The following is a 25285-nucleotide window of genomic DNA, read 5'->3' as shown; positions in this document are numbered from 1 at the left end:
CGTATAATAAAGGGCGTTTTCGTGACAAACTGTATACTTTTGTCCTGCCTGCTTTTCCGTACGCAACAATAATACTGCAATGGCTTCCACGGAGTCGCAACCACGGTTTGGTCAGTCTGTGAAAGGTTTATTGTCAGATAAAGTGGGCTCCTGCAGCGGGGATGTAATTGCCCTGACTCGCCAGGTACTAAAGGGATCACGGAGTCAAGAGGTAAATAGTGGAAATTAGTATCAAATCGATTCACATCTTGTTGTGAGACTGCTTGCTCCATCTGTTTAGCTAGCTAGTTATGTGGTTGCCATAAATAGCTAACAACGTTAGTAACGTTAGAACTTAGAGTAGGCCATCATACAGATCAACAATACGTAACTAAGTGTTCATGTGTTTCACAGATTTGCTGACTTTTTTTGATGATAAATTGTGTTTCAAAAATATTTGTAGTTGGCATAGCAATTAATGTAGCACCTACTTGGCTTTGCATAGACACTCTCAGGGTGTTTTATAAATGATGAGCTAATTTACTAAGTTCCTCGCTAATGCCATTTTCTTAACCCTCATACCACCAAGACACTAATTACATTGCATAGCTAACGTTCTTAAATAAAATCCCACCAGTGGCCATTTTGATACAAGAAAAAAAAACAATAAGGAAAATATGACCGTACTTGCAGTCAAAACATCAGATGCGAAGTTACATTATTAGTTGTATCATTATCTAAAACTTTAAATAATTGTAAACATGTTTAAAACGAAATATACTTTCCCGTCTTATAATGTGCAGCTTTTGTTCACATCCAAATTAGTAATAAAACTGATTTACCATAATTTGGTAGTAGCATCATTTCGTATTGAACGTCACTCCGTGTTAACGTCACGCCAAGTGCCTACACCATAGTACAACGGCCACAGCCTACCCATGACTCGTGTGCTCAAATGCTACAATGACCATTATGGAGGATTGTAACCACACAAGCCTTAAATAAAAAATAAAAACATCTGCTTACAACAGTGGCTCCATGCCCTTTTCAGTTACTGTACCACTGAAATTTGCTCTGCTTGGAGCCCCTCTGAAGTACCCCCTCTTGTTAATTTAACTAGTAAGTCTATGGTGTCATGAGTGTTTTTAAAGTACCCCCTGTGGAGAGGCCAAGTAAGGTCCTAGTACCCCTGGTTGGGAACCACTGCATAAGACATGATGAAAGTGAAACATGCACAGCCCTATTAAATCCTAACTGCAAAAGCTGTCAAACATGGTTTTGGCACTGGATTGAGGAAGCCTTTGAAGAGCTGAAGGACTGACTTGACACTACAGATTGAGACATGCTCAAGGACAGTGATGCTAACATACACAACCACACTGACAGGGTCATTATTTAAATGTGAAGAATTCTACATAAAAAAATACATCTTTGCCCCCATAGGGTTCTGCTCTGCTATTAGAAAAGGAACACAAGGTCAGACATACACTGGACTCCAAGGGGTGATTTCGTAGACACAGATGCAGCCTAGTCTACCATAGGACAAAACATGAATTCCCATGGAGATTCTCCAATGAGCATCATTTACTAGGCTTTACCTGTGACTAGGAAACCATGGGCAATAATATTTGGACAGTGGCACTTCTATTTACTTTTTGTATTCCAGTACTTCAGGTTTGAAATTATACAGTAACTATGAGGTTAAATGCAGACTGTCAGCTTTAATTTAAGGGTATTTTCATCTATATTGGATGAACGATTTATCAATTACAGCATGGTACATGTTAATACTATGTACAATAAAGTAGTGATGTTTAGTATTTTTTTTTGCATATCCTTTGCATAAAATAAGTGCCTGAAGTCTGCAACTCATAGATATCACCTGACACTGTATTTATTCACTGGTGATGCTCTGCCAGGCCTGTTCTACGGCCATCCTCAGTTTCTGCATTATTCAGGGCCTTTTTGTCTTCAGTCTTGTCTTCAGCATGTGAAAGGCATGTTTCAGAACAGGTGATTGACTTGGCCAGCCATGAACCTTCCACTGTTGGGCCCTGAAACACTCCTTAGTAACTATGGCAGTGTTTGGGGTCATTGTTCTGCTGCGTGATGAGGTGTGAAATGAGTTTAGAGACCTTTGTTTTCATCTCAGCAGATAAAATGTATCTGTACACTTAAGTACTCACCCTGCTGCAGCCTTAAGCAGTCACATCGCCATGGAAGAGGAGTGAACCAGGTCTAGTTGCCCAAGCCATAACACTACCACCATCATGTTTAACAAATGAGGTGATATACTTTGGACTGCGGGAAGTTCCTTTTTTCTCCACCCTTCCCAACACTCTGATACAGGTTATGCCTTGTCTCATATAGCAATAAGACTTTTTCCAGAAGTCTTCTAGGTCCTTTTTTGTAATCAAACTGTGACCTGGCCAGCTCTGTTCTTGTTTAGTATCCGGTTGGGTCAGATGGTGTACCCTCCTTCCTACGGGGAGAATGACCAAAGCATCAGAGGGATCTCATTGTTGAAAGATATCAGTGTGGAATCTGAGCATTAACACTTACAATGTGAATGTACGTTTCATTGTAGGTGAATGTGCCTAGATAATGAGAACAACAGAAACCTCTCTGTTTAGATTATCTCTCTGTAGGTTGCGCTCTACGAACCCCAGGAATGTTTTACATTGACCATTTGGCATGGGGGTTACTGTCTTGGAAACCTGATCTTTGCTAGGTAGACACACCCTTCAATGTAAATATCAGCTTGTAACCAACATTACAGTGAGAAGAGATTGAGTGAGATGAGATTGAGGTTGTGTAAGGAAGACCAGGTCCGTAACCTCATGAATAAGACTTTCTAATGCTGCAATAAATAATATAATTTCTCTCTCCCTTGACAAACGGGTATGCAATAAATATTACAACCACTATACAAAACGGCCGATTTCTAACTGAGACATTACCAAGAACTGGACGTCCCTCCAAAATGTATGAAAAGATGACAAGAGAACTGGTCAGGGAGGCTTCCAAGAGGTCTACAGCAACATTAAAAGAACTGCAGGAATTTCTGGCAAGTAATGGCTGTGTGCTACATGTGACAACAATCTCCCGTATTCTTCATATGAATGGGCTATGGGGTAGAGTGGCAAGACGGAAGCCTTTTCTTACAAAGAAAAACATCCAAGCCCGGCAAAAACAAACATCAAGTCTCCCAAATGCACGTGGGAAAATGTTATGTTCTGATGAAACCAAGGTTGAACCTTTTGGCCATAATTCCAAAAGGTATGTTTGGTGCAAAAACAACACTGCACATCACCCAAAGAACACCATACCCACAGTGAAGCATGGTGGTGGAAGCATCATGCTTTGGGGCTGTTTTTCTTCAGCAGGAACCGGGGTCTTAGGGAGGAGGGAATTATGAACAGTTCCAAATACCAGGCAATTTTGGCACAAAACCTTCAGGCGTCCGTAAGAAAGCTGAAGATGAAGAGGAAGTTCCCCTTTCAGCATGACAGCGACCCAAAGCACACTTCCATATCCACAAAAGCATGGCTTCAACAGAAGAGGATTAACGTTTTGAAATGGCCCAGCCAGAACCCAGACCTGAATCTAATTGAACATCTGTGGGGTGATCTGAAGAGGGCTGTGTCCTCGCAATCAGATAGATTTGGAGCGCTTTTGCAAAGAAGAGTGGGCAAATATTGCCACGTCAAGATGTGCCATGCTAATAGACTCCTACCCAAAAAGACTGAGTGCTGTAATAAAATCAAAAGGTGCTTCAACAAAGTATTAAAGTGTGTGCACACTTATGCAACCAGGTTAATGTGAGGGTTTTTTTCCCCCCTCAAAGATTTCAGTTTGTTTTTCAATTGAATTGTTCACGTTAAAGGTAAAAAGTTCTAAAATGATGTATCTTTGTCTCATTCTTTTACATCACAAGAACCTGACGTTTTAACAGGGGTGTGTAGACTTTATATACACTGTAATTGGTCCTGTTTCTTCAGTGAGAATGACTGTCATTATAATTGATCCTGTTTCTTCAGTGAGAATGACTGTCATTATAACTGGTCCTGTTTCTTCAGTGAGAATGACTGTCATTATAACTGGTCCTGTTTCTTCAGTGAGAATGACTCATTATAACTGGTCCTGTTTCTTCCTTCATGTATATGTATGGAGGGAGAAGCTTAGTTAGATAATTGACAAATTATCCAATGTCTATTTCAGCTGCTGGGACAGGCCGCCAGAAACATGGTTATTCAAGAGGACGCTATTCTGCACTCTGAGGATGTAAGCAGTACTGGGAGCTAACAGCCCCTAACCCTGTTCACCCTTATCTAGCACTGGTATTTCACAACAATACAAACATTTTTATTTGTTTGTATTACAGAGTCTGAGAAAAATGTCCATAATCACCACCCATTTGCAATATCAGTAAGTATTCCCTTTGTTTTTTTTGGACAAGATGGGTCCAATGTGCATCCGGTTGACATGATCTTTCTGAATTGATTCACATGTCACGTCTTTAGATGACTATTCTTTGATTTTAGACACATACTATGGAGATAACGAGATCATAATCAAATGCCTGTCTCCGTTTTATCTTCCAGACAAGAGGCCATCCAGAAAAAGTATGTCAAAATATGAAGTCTGTTTATGTTAATGACATGAGTGTCCAAATGCAAAGTCATAACACTGCTTGAGGACGCAATTGACTGTATCTTCATTTTGTTGTGTTCTTCCACAGCGTGGAACACTCCAAAAACCTTCAGGATCAACTGAGACATTTACTAAAGTGAACTATCAGCCCTGAGACACTCAGGGGAAAGACAATGAGCTGCTCCCGTCTGTGAGGCTGGACGCAGGTCACCATGTCTAAAATGGTGTAAAGGATATGTGGTAACTGCAGACGCTGTCTGACTCCCACCAAAATGTGCAATGTTCAGACCGTTGAGTACAGAAATGTAATGGAAGGGCTGTGAAGTCCACGAAATATTGTACCTGTAATAGCAGATTTTTCCACTTGAGTACATTCACGCTCCTTGTAAAAAGAAAAAGAAAAGCATAGTGCCCTGTATGTACAGGATTTATTCTGCATACCAGAGAATGTTGTCTTTGACACAATTCTATCAGTATGTTTATGTTTTACCTTCCTGACGTAACACCTTGCCTTCTGGACTGGATGCTGCCTGGTAGCTTCCACAAGTACATGCTGTTGTCCAGTGTATGCACATTAGCTTATGTCATTCTTATCTCACAGTATTGATGCACATTGATTGATGCACAGTATTTAGTGTACATAAAAATAATTTCATGTCTTTGCTTTTGACTTGATCTGTAACATAATTAATTCTGAGGCAAGTTATTTGTTTTTGAGAGAAATTTATTTACCTGTATTTTTTGAAATCCTTAATCATAACTTTTGCTCACTATATTGACTAGCGTTTAGAGTACACATGGTATATGCAGTTATTGGCTGTCTTATATAACCTTGATCAGCCTCCATGATTCGCCTGATACCGTTGTACTTGGGCCATCAGGCAGGTAGGGTCAATTCAAATGTGGATTTGAGTACTCATTAGAGGCATTCATGGTGATGATATCAGCAACCTTCAGAGGTTAAAGCAGCTGGCTGTCCTAGACTGTGACCCTGAGTTTCTTCAAGGGGAGTTTTGCATCTCAACGCACAACTCTCGCAAGTTGCGAAAACAGGTGTTGTAAGTGTATTATGTGCCACACCATACATTTGTACTGTGCCATCAGGAAGTATTCACAACCCTTCACTTTTTTGCACATTTTCATGTGTTATAAATTGGGATGGCATGGATTTATATTTATTTTTCATACATATCTTTTTCTGGGTATTTTTATCTAAAAAAGTAAATGCTTTATAGGAAAGGAAAGTGGGGAAAGGAGAGGTTCTTTCTGAAAGAACATTGCTGCATTCAAACCAATGCTGCAGCATTACATGGGTCACTGCACCAGTGTAGGTCAACTGTCAAGGTAGAATAAAATTACTGTTAAATAATATAAATGTGTATCAAGGTGAAATAAAAATACTGTTTGAAAATATACAGTGGGGAGATATACTGCCGATTTTGCAGGTTTTCCCACTTACAAAGCATGTAGAAGTCTGTAATTTTTATCATAGGTACTCTGCAACTGTGAGTGATGGAATCTAAAACTAAAATCCAGAAAATCACATCGTATGATTTTTAAATAATTAATTTGCATTTTATTGCATGACATAAGTATTTGATACATCAGAAAAGCAGAACTTAATATTTGGTACAGAAACCTTTGTTTGCAATTACAGAGATCATACGTTTCCTGTAGTTCCTGACCAGGTTTGCACACACTGCAGCAGGGATTTTGGCCCACTCCTCCATACAGACCTTCTCCAGATTCTTCAGGTTTCGGGGCTGTCGCTGGGCAATACGGACTTTCAGCTCCCTTCAAAGATTTTCTATTGGGTTCAGGTCAGGAGACTGGCTAGGCCACTCCAGGACCTTGAGAAGCTTCTTACGTAGCCACTCCTTAGTTGCCCTGGCTGTGTGTTTCGGGTCGTTGTCATGCTGGAAGACCCAGCCACGACCCATCTTCAATGCTCTTACTGAGGAAAGGAGGTTGTTGGCCAAGATCTTGCGATACACGGCCCCATCCATCCTCACCTCAAAACGGTGCAGTCGTCCTGTCCCCTTTGCAGAAAAGCATCCCCACAGAATGATGTTTCCACCTCGATGCTTCACGGTTGGGATGGTGTTCTTGGGGTTGTACTCATCTTTCTTCTTCCTCCAAACACGGCAAGTGGAGTTTAGAACAAAAAGCTCTATTTTTGTCTCATCAGACCACATGACCTTCTCCCATTCCTCCTCTGAATCATCCAGATGGTCATTGGCAAACTTCAGATGGGCCTGGAAATGCGCTGGCTTTTGCTGGGGGACTTGCATGCACTGCAGGATTTTAATCCATGATGGCGTAGTGTGTTACTAATGGTTTTCTTTGAGACTGTGGTCCCAGCTCTCTTCAGGTCATTGACCAGGTCCTGCCTTGTAGTTCTGGGTTGATCCCTCACCTTCCTCATGATCATTGATGCCCCATGAGGTGAGATCTTGCATGGAGCCCCAGACCGAGGGAGATTTACCGTCATCTTGAAATTCTTCCATTTTCTAATAATTGCGCCAACAGTTGTTGCCTTCTCACCAAGCTGCTTGCCTATTGTCCTGTAGCCCATCCCAGCCTTGTGCAGGTCTACAATTTTATCCCTGATGTCCTTACACAGCTCTCTGGTCTTTGCCATTGTGGAGAGGTTGGAGTCTGTTTAATTGAGTGTGTGGACAGGTATCTTTTATACAGGTAACAAGTTCTAACAGGTGCAGTTAATACAGGTAATGAGTGGAGAACAGGAGGGCTTCTTAAAGAAAAACTAACAGGTCTGTGAGAGCCGGAATTCTTACTGGTTGGTAGGTGATCAAATACTTATGTCATGCAATAAAATGCTAATTAATTATTAAAAAATCATACAATGTCATTTTCTGGATTTTTGTTGAAGTGTACCTATGATAAAAATTACAGACCTCTACATGATTTGTAAGTAGGCAAACCTGCAAAATCGGCAGTGTATCAAATACTTGTTCTCCCCACTGTATGTATCCACTGCTGTACATGAACTGGGATACACTGATTTCTATTGCATAGGTTGTATAACCGGAGTGATGCTGCTTTGTAGTTCTCTCTATATGACTAAACGGTCATGTCTGATCTTCTATGTAGGCTTTGATCGCATTCATACAGATCTACTATATCAGTCTCTCCAGGGTTTGCATAATTTTATTTTTGTTGTTGCTATGTCAACAATTCCTGGCCTATTATGCAAGATTATAATAAGGGCACTATTATAGCATCAAACAGAGCTCACAGTTACTCCACCAGTCACTGTATCAATACTAAATAAATGAAAGAAAGCATGACCTACAGTATGTAGGGTTTCTTTAACAGGAAAATACAATTTGGGCAGGTTCATCCATTTACATCCTATAAATGGAACATTTTCAGTAATTCTGTAGGGTTTCTTTTAAAGAAAATAACAGCCTTACAAGCAGTGGGGCAGAACTTTTCAGTTAAACTACAAAAGGTTTGCACAAATGTGATTTTTTTGCATTCTCCAATGTCTGTCAAGTTGTTTGTTGATCAATGCTATATAGCCTTATTAACTCGATTTGTACAAGGGACGTTTCTGTCAGGGGCGTAGGTTTCATTATACATGAGTAGGACATGCCCCCCCCCCCCCCACACACACCTTTAAAAAATTGCATTTTGTCCCCGCCAGTTTTTACCAAAACAACTCTTATAAGTAAAGCTCAAACTCTTTACAACGTTGCAGTGGCAGTACGGTAAGCTATTGAGTAATTCGAACCAGACTGCTTTTATGACCACACGCAGGCACTTTGCTTAGAGTTATTGCTGGATAATTCTGGTTACCATAGTAGAGTACAGGCTACCTTTGCAACTAGCAACTGCGATCTCTGGCTCTAAGTAGTTGCATTTGACATTTCAACCTAATGTGGGTCTTATAGATCAAACATTGCCATCTGGTTCTGCAGGCATCAATGTATCTCAAGTTGTTTGTGTCAATTTTATGTCCTGCATTTTAGCAGAATCAGATGGTGACCGTGAGAAGGTCCTTGTCACAACAGGGTCAGACAGCCAGGTAGAAAGGGTCAACTGGGGAGCTGAGGTAGTCTTTAAAGGTGGATCAAATTAGTTTTGTTAAGTGTGTATCTTTAATGTTCATATTTATTAGCAGAACCAGAAGGATGTTGAGTGTAGTCATGCAAGAGAGTGGTGGAGCTTGGGAGGTGAGGTTGTGAAAGTACGGTACTGCCAAAATGTACATGTAGTTCACAGATCAGCCACACACATTGAAATACAGAGGTCTGTAGTAGCTCTTCACTAAGAGCACACATCGTAGACAATATGTAAACTAAGTAATATTAAATGAATTGGCTGAAGGCTGTATTTAGCGAATTTGTTGTAGCAGAATCAATGAGAGGTTGTGTCCATCAGTGCACATACAGCATATGGCCAAAAGTATGTGGACACCAGACCGTCACACCTATATGAGCTTGTTGGCCATTCCATTCCAAAACCATGGGCGTTTGCAAAAACATATTTGTCCCCACTGACAAAGCTATCCTGGGTGTACCAGGTTGCACCAGGGCCCGCAGTGGGTGGGTGGTTTGTGCTTGACCTCTATAAAAAATGTTTTTGTAATTTTATTTTAAATTGTGTGTTTGTATGTAGTTATCACAGTCAGACCTCAGGATCGGCTTTCCATGCGTATATACCGCTTTACAATTTTTCGTCATAGTAAGGACAGCTTGCACCCCGGTCCGGCGTCACCACTCTACGCCAGTGTTTGTCCCCCTCACATTTGAAATCAAACCTACACCCCTGGTTTCTGTGGCCTACTTTATTGCTGTCCAAATCAATTGCATGTGGTAGTGGAATAATTGTTGAATAGCAAAGAAATAGAGGAAGACATGATTTTTGGTCTTTAGCTGTAACAGTTGTAAATATACCGTTAGAGGATAATTCATGCTAATTATGCAGATGTTTTCAAATTTAAATTGTCTTAGTCAATACACGTTTCCATATTTTAACCTGGGATAGCCAAAATGTGAAACACAGTTAGATAGTTATTTTTTGCTCTAATGATTGAAGAAATAACATTAGAGAGTTCCATAACTGTAATTATAGAAATGTATGCACATTTATATCATCATAGTCAATATCTGTTTAAACATTTTAAATTAGGATGGCCTAAGCATGTGAAAGAAAGTTGGTTTGGTCTATCTAGCTTGAAAGGTTCAGGACATACTTTTTAGGGTTAATTAATGTTAATTATGAAAATATGCACATATTGATCATCATATTCAATGCCCATCTAAATGTAAATAGTAAACAATTATTTATTAGCGTTTTGAAGAACTTTAAGTTGGGATCGCCTAAACATTTGAAATAAGAAGATACTGTTAGATGGTTAATTTATTCTATTTATGCAAATATTTACCTATTTCAATTGTCATAGTCAATACACATGTAAAAATTTTAAGTTGGGATATCCAAAACATGCAAAACAAAGTAGGTTTGGTCTCTAGCTTGAACACTTCAAGAGACACTAATTATGCAAGTTTGGCAAATGAAACATTTACGAATTTTAAGTTGGGATAGCTAAAACATGTAATATAAAGTTGATTTAATCTTTCTAGCTTTAACTCTGTTTGCATGAGTCAATGACAAGAAAGGGAGTGTCAGATAATGAGACTGATACTAGTATAATTATAATCATTGACTTCATCACCCTCAAAGGGATATTCATTGTCTTCTTTTGAATTTTTGCTTCTTTGTGAAGCATTAGAAAATGTCCTTGGTCTTTGTGATAGTAATTAACTGCTAAAAGACTGTGGGACTTTGAAGATAATTGTATCTGTTAAGTACAGAGACTAACGTTAACCAATATTACTTAATGTCCATGAAGATTGAGATTTATCATGAAATGTCTTACTGCTGAACTTAGGCATTTACACATGTATTTCAGCTTTTTATTTTGAAATTTGTGAGCATTGATAAAAAAAAAAAAACTTGACATATATGACATTAGTCTGTGACATTAGTAACAAACAATCTCCATTTAATATTGTATCTGTAACAAAACAGACACATTCAAACACATTAGAAACCAGATAGGAATTGTTAAAAAAAATATTTATTTCTGGAGTGGCTAGCAATAAGTAAACATTTAATCCTATCAAAAACCTATGGTGAATTCTAAAAACAGTAGTTTTTCGAAAACACCCATCATGTTTAAAATGTGTCAGAAAATGCGTAGTGAATTTTCATACTGTTGTGGAAATTCACATAAGAATAAAAAATTATGTTTCATTCATCACTAAAAGACAATATAATCTAAAACAGTGAATACAATAATACAGCTCAAAGAGGCAAACATAATATAAAGCACTATTCCATACTGATACACATGTATAGGTGAAAAATATAAAACCAAAAGACTCGGCAGTCATTTCAAGCACTGTCTCTCATGTACAACCTTGGTTTATGCTTGTTTCCATGTTCTATGGTGCATTCAGTTCTGCTTGAAATTTTAGTTCCTGACTCTGAAATAACCACTACACCACCCACCAAGTCTTGAAACAAGTGCCAAAATGATAATACACAAGTTATCAAGTTGTGATATTTCATCACTGACCTTCGCACCCAAAATATGGTAAAATAGCTTCTTAGACCCTTAGAATAGGGTTTGACACATTGCCAACATCCGCTAAGTAACATTATTAGCAACTTTATCCAGCTTCGCCATCTAGGTGAAATCTCATTGGTTGTTGTTCCACTAGAACACATTTGTATTGTCTTCACAACATGACCAACTGGGAGATATGACATTCCAAGGTTAGTTCAAATGAACTGATGTTAGTGTTAAACCATTAACCCTGATGTCCTTCTTTAAAGGTAGGCAAGGTTAGGGGTGTGTCTAACAAGATGGGAGCTGGCTCCTCTCCTATCCTGCCCTTGGTGTGGCATTGACCTTGTATTTGACTGGCTGGAGTACCACCCCAAACTTCCCCTCAAGGCTGGGCAGTGGTTGACCAGTGGGCACAGACAGTGTGAAGCGCTGCAGAATCCAGGAGAGAAAGAGGAAGATTTCCATCTTAGCCAGCGACTCCCCCAGACACACTCTCACCCCTGCCCCAAATGGCAAGTAGCTGGGTGAGGGAATGCACAGGCCTGTCCCCTCCTTGTCCAGGAAGCGACCTGGTGAAACACAGAAAGACTCAGCCAAAGAAAACTGAAGACACAGGGAGGACAGAGGATACTAATAATACATTGAGAATGTGTTATAAATGATTCATGAACTAACACACAGAGAAGAAATGATAATATTACACTAATGAGAAAAAAGGGTCTGTAAACTTGACACATTCTCACCAGGGTCAAAAAGCTCTGGGTTCTAACACTCTTTCTGATCATGATGCAGGGACCAAAGGTTGATGATGACGCAAGCGCCTTTCCTCACAGTGAACTCCCCAATACTATCAATGAAACGTATACAAAGTGAACTTGTCATAAATTATTTTTAAAAAATCTTTAGATTCAAATTGGTGTGTATGTATACAGTACAGTACTGGTGTGAATGTATACAGTACAGTACTGGTGTGTATGTATACAGTACAGTACTGGTGTGAATGTATACAGTACAGTATCGGTGTGTATGTATACAGTACAGTACTGGTGTGAATGTATACAGTACAGTACCGGTGTGAATATATACAGTACAGTACCGGTGTGTATGTATAAAGTACAGTACCAGTGTGAATGTATACAGTACAGTACTGGTGTGAATGTATACAGTACAGTACCTAGTGTCTGTTTGGGCTACATGGGGGATGAGTAGAGGCTACATGGGGGATGAGGTAAGGCAGGCTCCCCCTGTCACTGAGCTGGGGGGATCTGTCTCCTCCCACCACGCGGTCCAGCTCCTCCTGAATGCGCTGGCCCTCAGTAGTGCGTCCAGCAGGTCTCTTTGTACATGATCACTGTAGTCTGCCTGTAGAGAACGGTGAAAGCACAGTCATTGACTATGGCCAAACTCAAGCTGGAACGCTGCATCTGGTATTTCCCTGATATTAATCAGAGTTGTAAGTGTCAAAAATATACATTCCTCTGTATTTTATTTAACACAACTGTCTGCAGTACCTTGTGTTCTTCATATTTCTTCTGAAGTAGTTTGTCTCTGATAGCCACACACTGCTTTAGGAGGGACAGGTCTGCGTTGGGGAAGATCTAGGAGGGAGTGAAAAGGGCATTTTGAGATACACTGATGAAAGCTGGTGGATGTGCGCGTCTGTTCCATCCAGGAGGATGCACAGTACCTGTAGCCAGGGGAAGATGTCCACCAGGCTGTCCTTAGCAACTGTATCCACGATGCCCTGGCTGTACTGCAGCATGGCTTCAAACTCTGGGTCGCAGCGGCGATAGGAGGAGTTGAAGCAGAGCGAGCAAACCACGTTTGTAACAGCTCTTGTCAGCTCTGGGGACAAGTCCAAAGGCACACTCCCTGACTCTCCCAGAGTCTCAGACAGAGAGAGGGCCTCCCTACAGACTGCAGAGAGAAACACGTAGAAGCCCTGTTCATGCCTGTTTCTCACATATTCCTACAGTTTAATAAGGTGTTAATAAAAGCTTGTTATAAAGGATGAACATTGTTCGATACTCACTAATTTTCTCAATAGAGGCAGAGCCCTCACCAAACATGCACAAGGCTCCATGCACTATTTTGCGGTGAAATCGCCAAGTAGCACTGTAGTCAGCAAAGGCAATATCTTTACCATCCCTTGTCAACAGGTCGGTAGTTACCTTGGTAAAAACAAAACATCAATTTTGTAGGCTATGGCTCTGAGAAAAGTGTATGCCCTCTTAATGATTAGGCTACGTAACACATGCTAACTGAAGAACATCACTGCATTACACATTCAAATAATTTTTATTGAACTTTCAATTAGATAGGCTACATTTTAGTATGCAGAAAAGGCAAGCAACTAATCAGGAAGTACATAAGCAGACTGACAATTAAATGTCTCCGTGATAAATGAATAAAACTGGTTCACCAAAATGAAGCTACTCACTGTCTGCCAGCAAATATTTTCCCCTTTTTCAGGAGAACCTCTTTAGCGTGATGGTGGTGGTTGACAAGAATGACTGTGTGTGAGCCCATCATGACGGAATAGGTCTGCCCATACTTCTGCTGCAGCTTCTGAAAGAGGATATGCGGCTGGTCACTTCGCAGGCTCAACAGTCTGCCTATAATTGGAAGCGCAGGCAAGCACGGAGGTCCTCCCCTGGTTGCAAGACAGTTCCGAAATGTAGCCTGCAAGAGAAGCAGAGTTAGTGCGATTACAGGGAATAAGCACGTGCACAAAAACCACGCCATTCGATGTAATGTCGTTCTTAGGATCAAGAGACAAAATGCAAATTGATGGATTAGTAAACCTCAAGAGCAACAGCACTGAGGAGCAGTGCTTTAGCTTTATACGGCTTCTTCAATGCCATTGCATTGACCCTGCATATTTTAGGGTTAGATATCTTTAGCAGCTCATGCCAATTTAAATAAAATAAGCTTATTTAACTTTGATATATCCCACTAAATATGTTTAGCAAATAACAAAAATATAAAGAAAACTTAATACCAGAGTACATAAATTAATTAATGATGTACTATGGTATTTATTAAACAAATGCATTAAGGAATGGCTTGTAGAGGGCAAGATACATCTAATGCCTATTAACATGGCAATGGGCTTTCTGAATATTATTTTCTTCGTAGGCGCTGTTGCCGTATAATAAAGGGCGTTTTCGTGACAAACTGTATACTTTTGTCCTGCCTGCTTTTCCGTACGCAACAATAATACTGCAATGGCTTCCACGGAGTCGCAACCACGGTTTGGGCAGTCTGTGAAAGGTTTATTGTCAGATAAAGTGGGCTCCTGCAGCGGGGATGTAATTGCCCTGACTCGCCAGGTACTAAAGGGATCACGGAGTCAAGAGGTAAATAGTGGAAATTAGTATCAAATCGATTCACATCTTGTTGTGAGACTGCTTGCTCCATCTGTTTAGCTAGCTAGTTATGTGGTTGCCATAAATAGCTAACGACGTTAGTAACGTTAGAACTTAGAGTAGGCCATCATACAGATCAACAATACGTAACTAAGTGTTCATGTGTTTCACAGATTTGCTTACTATCTTTGATGATAAATTGTGTTTCTAAAATATTTGTAGTTGGCATAGCAATTAATGCAGCAACTACTTGGCTTTCCATAGACACTCTCAGGGTGTTTTAAAAATTATGAGCTAATTTGCTAAGTTCCTCGCTAATGTCATTTTCTTAACCCTCATACCACCAAGACACTAATTACATTGCATAGCTAACGTTCTTAAATAAAATCCCACCTGTGGTCATTTTGATGCAAGAAAGAAAAAACAATAAGCAAAATATGAATGTACTTGTTGTCAAAACATCAGATGCGAAGTTACATCATTAGTTGTATCACAATCTAAAACTTTAAATAATTGTAAGCATGTTTAACACGAAATATACTTTCCCGTCTTATAGTGTGCAGCTTTTGTTCACATCCAAATTAGTAATAAAACTGATTTACCATAATTTGATAGTAGCATCATTTCGTATTGAACGTCACTCCGTGTTAACGTCACGCCAAGTGCCTGCACCATAGTACAACGGCCACAGCCTACCCATGACTCGTGTGCTCAAATGCTACAATGACCATTATGGAGGATTGTAACCACACAAGCCTTAAATAAAAGAAAAACATCTGCTTACATGCCCTACAACAGTGGCTCTCTGCCCTTTTCAGTTAGTGTACCACTGACATTTGCTCTGCTTGGAGCACCCCTGAAGTACCCCCTCATGTAATTTAACTAGTAAGCCTATGGTGTCATGAGTGTTTTTAAAGTACCCCCTGTGGAGAGTCCAAGTAAGGTCCTAGTACCCCTGGTTGGGAACCACAGCATAAGACATGATGAAAGTGAAACATGCACAGACCTATTAAATCCTAACTGCAAAAGCTGTCAAACATGGTGTGGCACTGGATTGAGGAAGCCTTTGGAGAGCTGAAGGACTGCCTTGACACTACAGATTGAGACATGCTCAAGACTGTGTTGCTAACATACACAACCACACTGACAGGGTCATTATTTAAATGTGAAGAATTCTACATAAAAAAATACATCTTTGCCCCCATAGGGTTCTGCTCTGCTATTAGAAAAGGAACACAAGGTCAGACATACACTGGACTCCAAGGGGTGATTTCGTAGACACAGATGCAGCCTAGTCTACCATAGGACAAAACATGAATTCCCATGGAGATTCTCCAATGAGCATCATTTACTAGGCTTTACCTGTGACTAGGAAACCATGGGCAATAATATTTGGACAGTGGCACTTCTATTTACTTTTTGTATTCCAGTACTTCAGGTTTGAAATTATACAGTAACTATGAGGTTAAATGCAGACTGTCAGCTTTTATTTAAGGGTATTTTCATCTATATTGGATGAACGATTTATGAATTTCAGCTTGGTACATGTTGGTACATGTTAATACATCGCCATGGATGAGGAGTGAACCAGTTCTAGTTGCCCAAGCCATAACACTACCACCATCATGTTTAACAAATGAGGTGATATACTTTGGATCACGGGAAGTTCCTTTTTTCTCCACCCTTCCCAACACTCTGATACAGGTTATGCCTTGTCTCATATAGCCATAAGACAGGCAGGAAATCAATCCACCCACATTGCCAACCAAAGGGACAACCACCAACCGCATCCCCCCTGAATGAGGGCAGAGAGCCCTTTTGAGGCAAGACAGAAGCCTTTTCTTACAAAGAAAAACATCCAAGCCCGGCTGAAGTTTGCAAAAACAAACATCAAGTCTCCCAAACGCACTTGGGAAAATGTTATGTTCTGATGAAACCAAGGTTGAACCTTTTGGCCATAGTTCCGAAAGGTATGTTTGGTGCAAAAACAACACTGCACATCACCCAAAGAACACCATACCCACAGTGAAAGCATGGTGGTGGCAGCATCATGCTTTGGGGCTGTTTTTCTTCAGCAGGAACCGGGGTCTTAGGGAGGAGGGAATTATGAACAGTTCCAAATACCAGGCAATTTTAGCACAAAACCTTCAGGCATCCGTAAGAAAGCTGAAGAAGAAGTTCCCCTTTCAGCATGACAACGACCCAAAGCACACTTCCAAATCCACAAAAGCTTCACCAGAAGAAGATTAACGTTTTGGAAAGGCCCAGCCAGAACCCAGACCTGAATCTAATTGAACATCTGTGGGGTGATCTGAAGAGGGCTGTGTCCTCGCAATCAGAGAGATTTGAAGCGCTTTTGTGAAGAAGAGTGGGCAAATAGACTCCTACCCAAAAAGACTGAGTGCTGTAATAAAATCAAAAGGTGCTTCAACAAAGTATTAAAGTGTGTGCAAACTTATGCAACCAGGTTATTGTGAGTTTTTTTTTTTTTCCCTCAAAGATTTGTTTGTTTTTTAATTGAATTGTTCACGTTAAAGGTGGAAAAAGTTCTAAAATGATGTATCTTTGTTTCATTCTTTTACATCACAAGAACCTAACGTTTTGACAGGGGTGTGTAGACTTTATATACACTGTAATTGGTCCTGTTTCTTCAGTGAGAATGACTGTCATTATAACTGGTCCTGTTTCTTCAGTGAGAATGACTCATTATAACTGGTCCTGTTTCTTCAGTGAGAATGACTGTCATTATAACTGGTCCTGTTTCTTCAGTGAGAATGACTCATTATAACTGGTCCTGTTTCTTCCTTCATGTATATGTATGGAGGGAGAAGCTTAGTTAGATAATTGACAAATTATCCAATGTCTATTTCAGCTGCTGGGACAGGCCGCCAGAAACATGGTTATTCAAGAGGACGCTATTCTGCACTCTGAGGATGTAAGCAGTACTGGGAGCTAACAGCCCCTAACCCTGTTCACCCTTATCTAGCACTGGTATTTCACAACAATACAAACATTTTTGTTTGTTTGTATTACAGAGTCTGAGAAAAATGTCCATAATCACCACCCATTTGCAATATCAGTAAGTATTCCCTTTGTTTTTTTTGGACAAGATGGGTCCAATGTGCATCCGGTTGACATGATCTTTCTGAATTGATTCACATGTCACGTCTTTAGATGACTATTCTTTGATTTTAGACACATACTATGGAGATAACGAGATCATAATCAAATGCCTGTCTCCGTTTTATCTTCCAGACAAGAGGCCATCCAGAAAAAGTATGTCAAAATATGAAGTCTGTTTATGTTAATGACATGAGTGTCCAAATGCAAAGTCATAACACTGCTTGAGGACGCAATCGACTGTATCTTCATTTTGTTGTGTTCTTCCACAGCGTGGAACACTCCAAAAACCTTCAGGATCAACTGAGACATTTACTAAAGTGAACTATCAGCCCTGAGACACTCAGGGGAAAGACAATGAGCTGCTCCCGTCTGTGAGGCTGGACGCAGGTCACCATGTCTAAAATGGTGTAAAGGATATGTGGTAACTGCAGACGGTGTCTGACTCCCACCGAAATGTGCAATGTTCAGACCGTTGAGTACAGAAATGTAATGGAAGGGCTGTGAAGTCCACGAAATATTATACCTGTAATAGCAGATTTTTCCACTTGAGTACATTCACGCTCCTTGTAAAAAGAAAAAGAAAAGCATAGTGCCCTGTATGTACAGGATTTATTCTGCATACCAGAGAATGTTGTCTTTGACACAATTCTATCAGTATGTTTATGTTTTACCTTCCTGACGTAACACCTTGCCTTCTGGACTGGATGCTGCCTGGTAGCTTCCACGAGTACATGCTGTTGTCCAGTGTATGCACATTAGCTTATGTCATTCTTATCTCACAGTATTGATGCACATTGATTGATGCACAGTATTTAGTGTACATAAAAATTATTTAATGTCTTTGCTTTTGACATGATCTGTAACATAGTTAATTCTGAGGCAAGTTATTTGTTTTTGAGAGAAATAAAGTCAATTTATTTACCTGTATTTATTGAAATCCTTAATCATAATTTTGCTCACTATATTGACTGGCGTTTAGAGTACACATGGTATATGCAGACATTGGCTGTCTTATATAACCTTGATCAGCCTCCATGATTCGCCTGATACCGTTGTACTTGGGCCATCAGGCATGTAGGGTCAATTCAAATGTGGATTTGAGTACTCTTTAGAGGCATTCATGGTGATGGTATCAGCAACCTTCAGAGGTTAAAGCAGCTGGCTGTCCTAGACTGTGACCCTGAGTTTCTTCAAGGGGAGTTTTGCATCTCAACGCACAACTCTCGCAAGTTGCAAAAACAGGTGTTGTAAGTGTATTATGTGCCACACCATACATTTGTACTGTGCCATCAGGAAGTATTCACAACCCTTCACTTTTTTGCACATTTTCATGTGTTATAAATTGGGATGGCATGGATTTATATTTATTTTTCATACATATCTTTTTCTGGGTATTTTTATTTAAAAAAGCAAATGCTTTATAGGAAAGGAAAGTGGGGAAAGGAGAGGTTCTTTCTGAAAGAACATTTTGCTGCATTCAAACCAATGCTGCAGCATTACATGGGTCACTGCACCAGTGTAGGTCAACTGTCAAGGTAGAATAAAATTACTGTTTAATAATATAAATGTGTATCAAGGTGGAATAAAAATACTGTTTGATAATATACAGTGGGGAGATAAACTGCCGATTTTGCAGGTTTTCCCACTTACAAAGCATGTAGAAGTCTAATTTTTATTATAGGTACTCTGCAACTGTGAGTGATGGAATCTAAAACTAAAATCCAGAAAATCACATCGTATGATTTTTAAATAATTAATTTGCATTTTATTGCATGACATAAGTATTTGATACATCAGAAAAGCAGAACTTAATATTTGGTACAGAAACCTTTGTTTGCAATTACAGAGATCATACGTTTCCTGTAGTTCCTGACCAGGTTTGCACACACTGCAGCAGGGATTTTGGCCCACTCCTCCATACAGACCTTCTCCAGATTCTTCAGGTTTCGGGGCTGTCGCTGGGCAATACGGACTTTCAGCTCCCTTCAAAGATTTTCTATTGGGTTCAGGTCAGGAGACTGGCTAGGCCACTCCAGGACCTTGAGATGCTTCTTACGGAGCCACTCCTTAGTTGCCCTGGCTGTGTGTTTCGGGTCGTTGTCATGCTGGAAGACCCAGCCACGACCCATCTTCAATGCTCTTACTGAGGGAAGGAGGTTGTTGGCCAAGATCTCGCGATACACGGCCCCATCCATCCTCCCCTCAAAACGGTGCAGTCGTCCTGTCCCCTTTGCAGAAAAGCATCCCCAAAGAATGATGTTTCCACCTCCATGCTTCACGGTTGGGATGGTGTTCTTGGGGTTGTACTCATCTTTCTTCCTCCAAACACGGCGAGTGGAGTTTAGACCAAAAAGCTCAATTTGTCTCATCAGACCACATGACCTCCCATTCCTCCTCTGGATCAAGATGGTTATTGGCAAACTTCAGATGGGCCTGGACATGCGCTGGTTTGAGCAGGGGGACCTTGCCTGCGCTGCAGGATTTTAATCCATGACAGCGTAGTGTGTTACTAATGGTTTTCTTTGAGACTGTGGTCCCAGCTCTCTTCAGGTCATTGACCAGGTCCTGCTGTGTTGTTCTGGGCTGATCCCTCACCGTCCTTATCATTGATGCCCCCCGAAGTGAGATCTTGCGTGGAGCACCAGACTGAGGGAGATAGACCGTCATCTTGAACTTCTTCCATTTTCTAATAATTGCGCCAACAGTTGTTGCCTTCTCACCAAGCTGCTTGCCTATTGTCCTGTAGCCCATCCCCGCCTTGTGCAGGTCTACAATTTTATCCCTGATGTCCTACACAGCTCTCTGGTCTTGGCAATTGTGGAGTGGTTGGAGTCTGTTTGAGTGTGTGGACAGGTGTCTTTTATACAGGTAACAAGTTCAAACAGGTGCAGTTAATACAGGTAATGAGTGGAGAACAGGAGAGCTTCTTAAAAAAAAACTAACTGGTCTGTGAGAGCCGGAATTCTTACTGGTTGGTAGGTGATCAAATAATTATGTCATGCAATAAAATGCTAATTAATTATTAAAAAATCATACAATGTGATTTTCTGGATTTTTTTTTTATAGTTTCCGTCTCTCACAGTTGAAGTGTACCTATGATACAAATTACCAAAGACCTCTAAATTCTTTGTAAGTTGGAAAACCTGCAAAATCGGCAGTGTATCAAATACTTGTTCTCCCCACTGTAAATATGTATCAATGTGGAATTCAAATACTGTTTAGTAATATAAATATGTATCTTGGTAAGTATTAATCCCCCTGAGTTCATATATCACAGCTGTTTTTATGTCTCACTCCTGGATTGTGCAAAGTGTGCCTTTTTTTGTTTATTTACGTACTGTGTTGATTTTGGAAGTCAAGTCTTGCAATACTTTTTCAAGCAGATTTAAATCAAAACGGTTACCTGGCCAAGCTCCGTAATAAATTCTAGTTTTGTCAATGTCATATGTTTTATTATCCTGCTGATCAGGGATTTATTTTGCTGCGCCTGTTGGAAAGTGGAAACCAGGGATTCCTCTAGGATTTGGCCTGTGCCTAGGCACTAATGATTATTTTAATATTGAAAACCCGGTCTGTCCAAATTACATTTATACCCATAAATACACCCATAAATTGATGCAGCCACCACCATGCTTGACTCTTCCCAAACAGTACTGTTGCTAAATTGTTGTGTAGTATTACTCTTCTGTGTTATTTTCTGTACACATTCCGTTCTCTTGCAGCAGATTTAGTAGTAGGATAATGTAAAATTATGTACAAAAACATATATATGTCCTTGTTCACATATCTTTTTCTTTCAATGAATTCTGAGACCAACAGACCACCAGATGCATGGTATTGTAGAAGGGCTATGAATGGGCTTCAGAGAACACATTTCGACAACTGTCCCAAGTCCGATGTGACTTTCAGAGACGATGAAGTTATTGGGAACAGGAGATCAGAAAATTGGGGAGAAAAAAGTCTAAATATAAAACATTCAAGCACTTGATGTATTTAAGTATTACAAATGTACAACCCCATTTCCAAAAAAGTTGGAGCGTTGCATGAAATGCAAATAAAAAAAGAATGCAATGATGTGCAAATCATTTTTCCCTATATTTAATTGAAAATAGTACAAAGTCAACATATCAAATGTTGAAACGGAGAAATGTTATTGAGTCTGGAAAAAATATATGCCCATTTTGAATTTGATGCTAGCAACATGTTTCAAAAAGTTGGGACAGGGGAGTGTTTACCACTGTTTTGCGTCACCTCTTCTGTTAACAATCCTATGTAAGCGTTTCTGTAGTTTTGAAAGTGAAATGTTTCCCCATTCTTGCTTGATATACAAACCCGATTCCAAAAAAGTTGGGACACTGTACAAACTGTGAGTAAAAAAGGAATGGAATAATTTACAAATCTCATAAACGTATATTTAATTCACAATAGAATATAGATAACATATCGAATGTTGAATGTGAGACATTTTGTAATGTCATGCCAAATATTGGCTCATTTTGGATTTCATGAGAGCTACACATTCCAAAAAAGTTAGGACAGGTAGCAATTAGAGGCCGGAAAAGTTAAATGTACAGATAAGGAACAGCTGGAGGACCAATTTGCTACTTATTATGTCAATTGGCAACATGATTGGGTATAAAAAGAGCCTCTCAGAGTGGCAGTGTCTCTCAGAAGTCAAGATGGGCTGAGGATCACCAATTCCCCCCAATGCTGCAGTGAAAAATAGTGGAGCAATATCAGAAAGGAGTTTCTCAGAGAAAAATTTCAAAGAGTTTGAAGTTTATCATCATCTACAGTGCATAATATCATCCAAAGATTGCCCGTGATCTTCAGGCCGTCAGACGGCATTGCATTACATACAGGAATGATACTGTAATGGAAATCACAACATGGGCTCAGGAATACTTCCAGAAAACATTGTCGGTGAACACAATCCACCGTGCCATTCGCTGTTGCCGGCTAAAACTCTATAGGTCAAAAAAGAAGCTGTATCTAAACAGGATCAAAATTTGAAGTTCATTTTGGAAAACTGGGACGCCATGTCATCCGGACTAAAGAGGACAAGGACAACCCAAGTTGTTATCAGCGCTCAGTTCAGAAGCCTGCATCTCTGATGGTATGGGGCCACATGAGTGCGTGTGGCATGGGCAGCCTACACATCTGGAAAGGCACCATCAATCCTGACAGTTATATCCAAGTTCTAGAACAACATATGCTCCCATCCAGACATCGTCTCTTTCAGGGAAGAGCTTGCATTTTCCAACATGACAATGCCAGACCACATACTGCATCAATCACAATGTCATGGCTGCATAGAAGAAGGATCCGGGTACTGAAATGGCCAGCCTGCAGTCCAGATCTTTCACCCATAGAAAACATTTGGCACATCATAAAGAGGAAGGTGCGACAAAGAAGACCTAAGACAGTTGAACAACTAGAAGCCTGTATTAGACAAGAATGGGACAACATTCCTATTCATGAACTTAAGCAACTTGTCTCCTCAGTCCCCAGACGTTTGCAGTCTGTTATGTCCTCTATGTTGTATTCTGAATAAAATATTGAAATTTGAAACTTCCACATCATTGCATTCTGGTTTTATTCACAATTGTACAGTGTCCCAACTTTTTTGGAATCGAGTTTGTATGATTGCAGCTGTTCAACATTTCATTGTCTCCTTTGTCGTATTTTTCATTTCATAATGCGCCAAATATCTTCAATGGGTGACAAGGTCTGAACTGCAGGCAGGCCAGTTTAGCACCTAGACCATTTTTACTGCAGGGCCATGCTGTTGTAATACATGCAGAATGTGGTTTAGCATTGTCTTGATGAAATAAGGCTTATTTCATGAAATAAGAAAACAAAGTCTTCCCTGAAAAAGACTGTCTGGATCGCAGCATATGATGCTCCAAAACCTATACAGTTGTGCTCAAAAGTTTCCATGTCCTTGGATAATTGGTAATATATGTACCATTTGTAAAGAAAACATGAGTGAGCTGGCAAACATTTAATTTCTTATGGGATTCAACTGTAGGTCATAACAGAATGGCACAATCATGAATCAAAACATGGCAACAAAGAAAAATACAAAATGCGCTATTACAGACCTTAATTAATCAAAGGAACAAGCCTAGGCTGATTGATATCAAATAAACATGTGTTTTTTAAAGGTCAGTTATTTTTAAGGTGTTGTCACACCTTGCCTATACAGAAGGAACTCTTTCTGAGCTGCACCTCAGAGACATTTCACTGACAACTTTGGTGCTATGTTTTCTCTCTCCTTGTTAGTTATTTAAACTGTATTTGTGTAAAAGAGTATTTTGATCTCTACCTTACTAGCCTTAAAGAGTCTTGACTTAAGATTTCTATCACAACTGTTATGAGGTGTGTATGAGGGCTGGTATGTTATTGCTCGGTGGCTACATCTGCTGGCCACGAGTGGTCTTGTAAAATGTATATATATTCTACATAATGTGGACAACAATAAAAGGAATTAGGACGCTTTGTTAACAAATTTGCCATTTTCCTTTAGTGACATACATTCTGATGGAAAGGGTTCTCCCTGTTTTTGCAAATTAGTTGTAACAGTGGAATTGTTGAGCCCTAAGGTTGTGCCACGTAATGTGTATATCCACATCAGCGGTCTCTGCTGTGTTTGCACGTTTCACAAGGTTTTCCTCTGAGCCGTTGGGCCTGCCCTGCAGTCTGATTGGAAGTCATTGCGCGGGCCTGGGCAAGGCCCCTCTTTTCAAATTAACAAACTTTTCTAACGAATGTGCTAGATCTCATGGCACGAAAACTAGAAGAGTACATTTTTGGTACATTAAGCGATTGCAGTTCTGAACATAGAAAAGGGTTACTCGGTTACTACATACAGGTGCATCTCAAAAAACGATATATATAACGGAAAAGTTACTTTTTTTCTGTAATTCAAATCAAAAAGTGACACCTTCATATATTCTAGATTATTACACAGGAAGTGAAACATTACAAGCCTTTTTTGTTTCAATCTTGATGATTACGGCATGAAATCCAAGATCTTAAAATATTAGAATAAAAAATGTATAATACAGAAATGTTGTCCTGAGAAGAGCTCTAATAAACTAATTAACTCAAAACACCTGCAAAGGTTTCCTAAGTATGTTAATTTATGCACTCAGAACTTGGTCAGGGCTCCTTTTGCACAAATTACTGCATCAATGTGGCATGGCATGGAGGCAATCAACCTGTGGCACTGCTGAGGTCTTATGGAAGCCCAGGTTACTTTGATAGCGGCCTTCAGCTCGTCTGTGTGGTTGGGTCTGGTGTATCTCATTTTCCTCTTGACAATACTCCATTGATTCTCTATGGGGTTCAGGTCAGGCGACTTGACTGGCCAATCAAGCTCTAATACCAACTTTCAACTTTCCATGAATATACTTTGATAAAGCACTCTGCAAACAGCCAGCCCATTCAACAATGACCTTCTGTGGCTTACCATCCTCGTGGAGGGTGTCAATGAGTGTCTTCTGGACAACTGTCAAGTCTTCCCCATGACTGTGGTTGTGTGTACTAAACCAGA

At 40.0% G+C, this 25285-nt stretch overlaps 2 protein-coding genes and 1 pseudogene across 2 annotated transcripts; 2 read left to right on the top strand and 1 right to left on the bottom strand.

Annotated features, from left to right (window-relative positions):
• Positions 1–52: 52 nt before the first annotated feature.
• borcs7 (BLOC-1 related complex subunit 7) lies at positions 53–5296 on the top strand. The gene is made up of 5 exons (XM_029120488.2): positions 53–211; positions 4201–4263; positions 4364–4407; positions 4584–4604; positions 4721–5296. The coding sequence occupies exons 1-5, from the start codon at positions 80–82 to the stop codon at positions 4770–4772; spliced, it is 312 nt and encodes a 103-aa protein (XP_028976321.1). The 5' UTR covers positions 53–79; the 3' UTR covers positions 4773–5296.
• A 5353-nt stretch (positions 5297–10649) lies between these two features.
• Positions 10650–13406, bottom strand: LOC114839429 (annotated as a pseudogene).
• Positions 13407–14457: 1051 nt separating this feature from the next.
• LOC105008019 (BLOC-1 related complex subunit 7) lies at positions 14458–18651 on the top strand. The gene is given in 5 exon segments (NM_001303991.1): positions 14458–14595; positions 17477–17539; positions 17640–17683; positions 17860–17880; positions 17997–18651. Coding segments are annotated over 5 exon segments (312 nt in total). The 5' UTR covers positions 14458–14463; the 3' UTR covers positions 18049–18651.
• The last annotated feature ends 6634 nt before the right edge of the window (positions 18652–25285 follow it).

Source organism: Esox lucius, chromosome 6 (genome assembly GCF_011004845.1).
Source record: "Esox lucius isolate fEsoLuc1 chromosome 6, fEsoLuc1.pri, whole genome shotgun sequence".
Lineage (NCBI taxonomy): Eukaryota > Metazoa > Chordata > Actinopteri > Esociformes > Esocidae > Esox > Esox lucius.
Note: the sequence above shows the minus strand (reverse complement) of the source record. Positions and strands in the feature narration are given on the sequence as shown.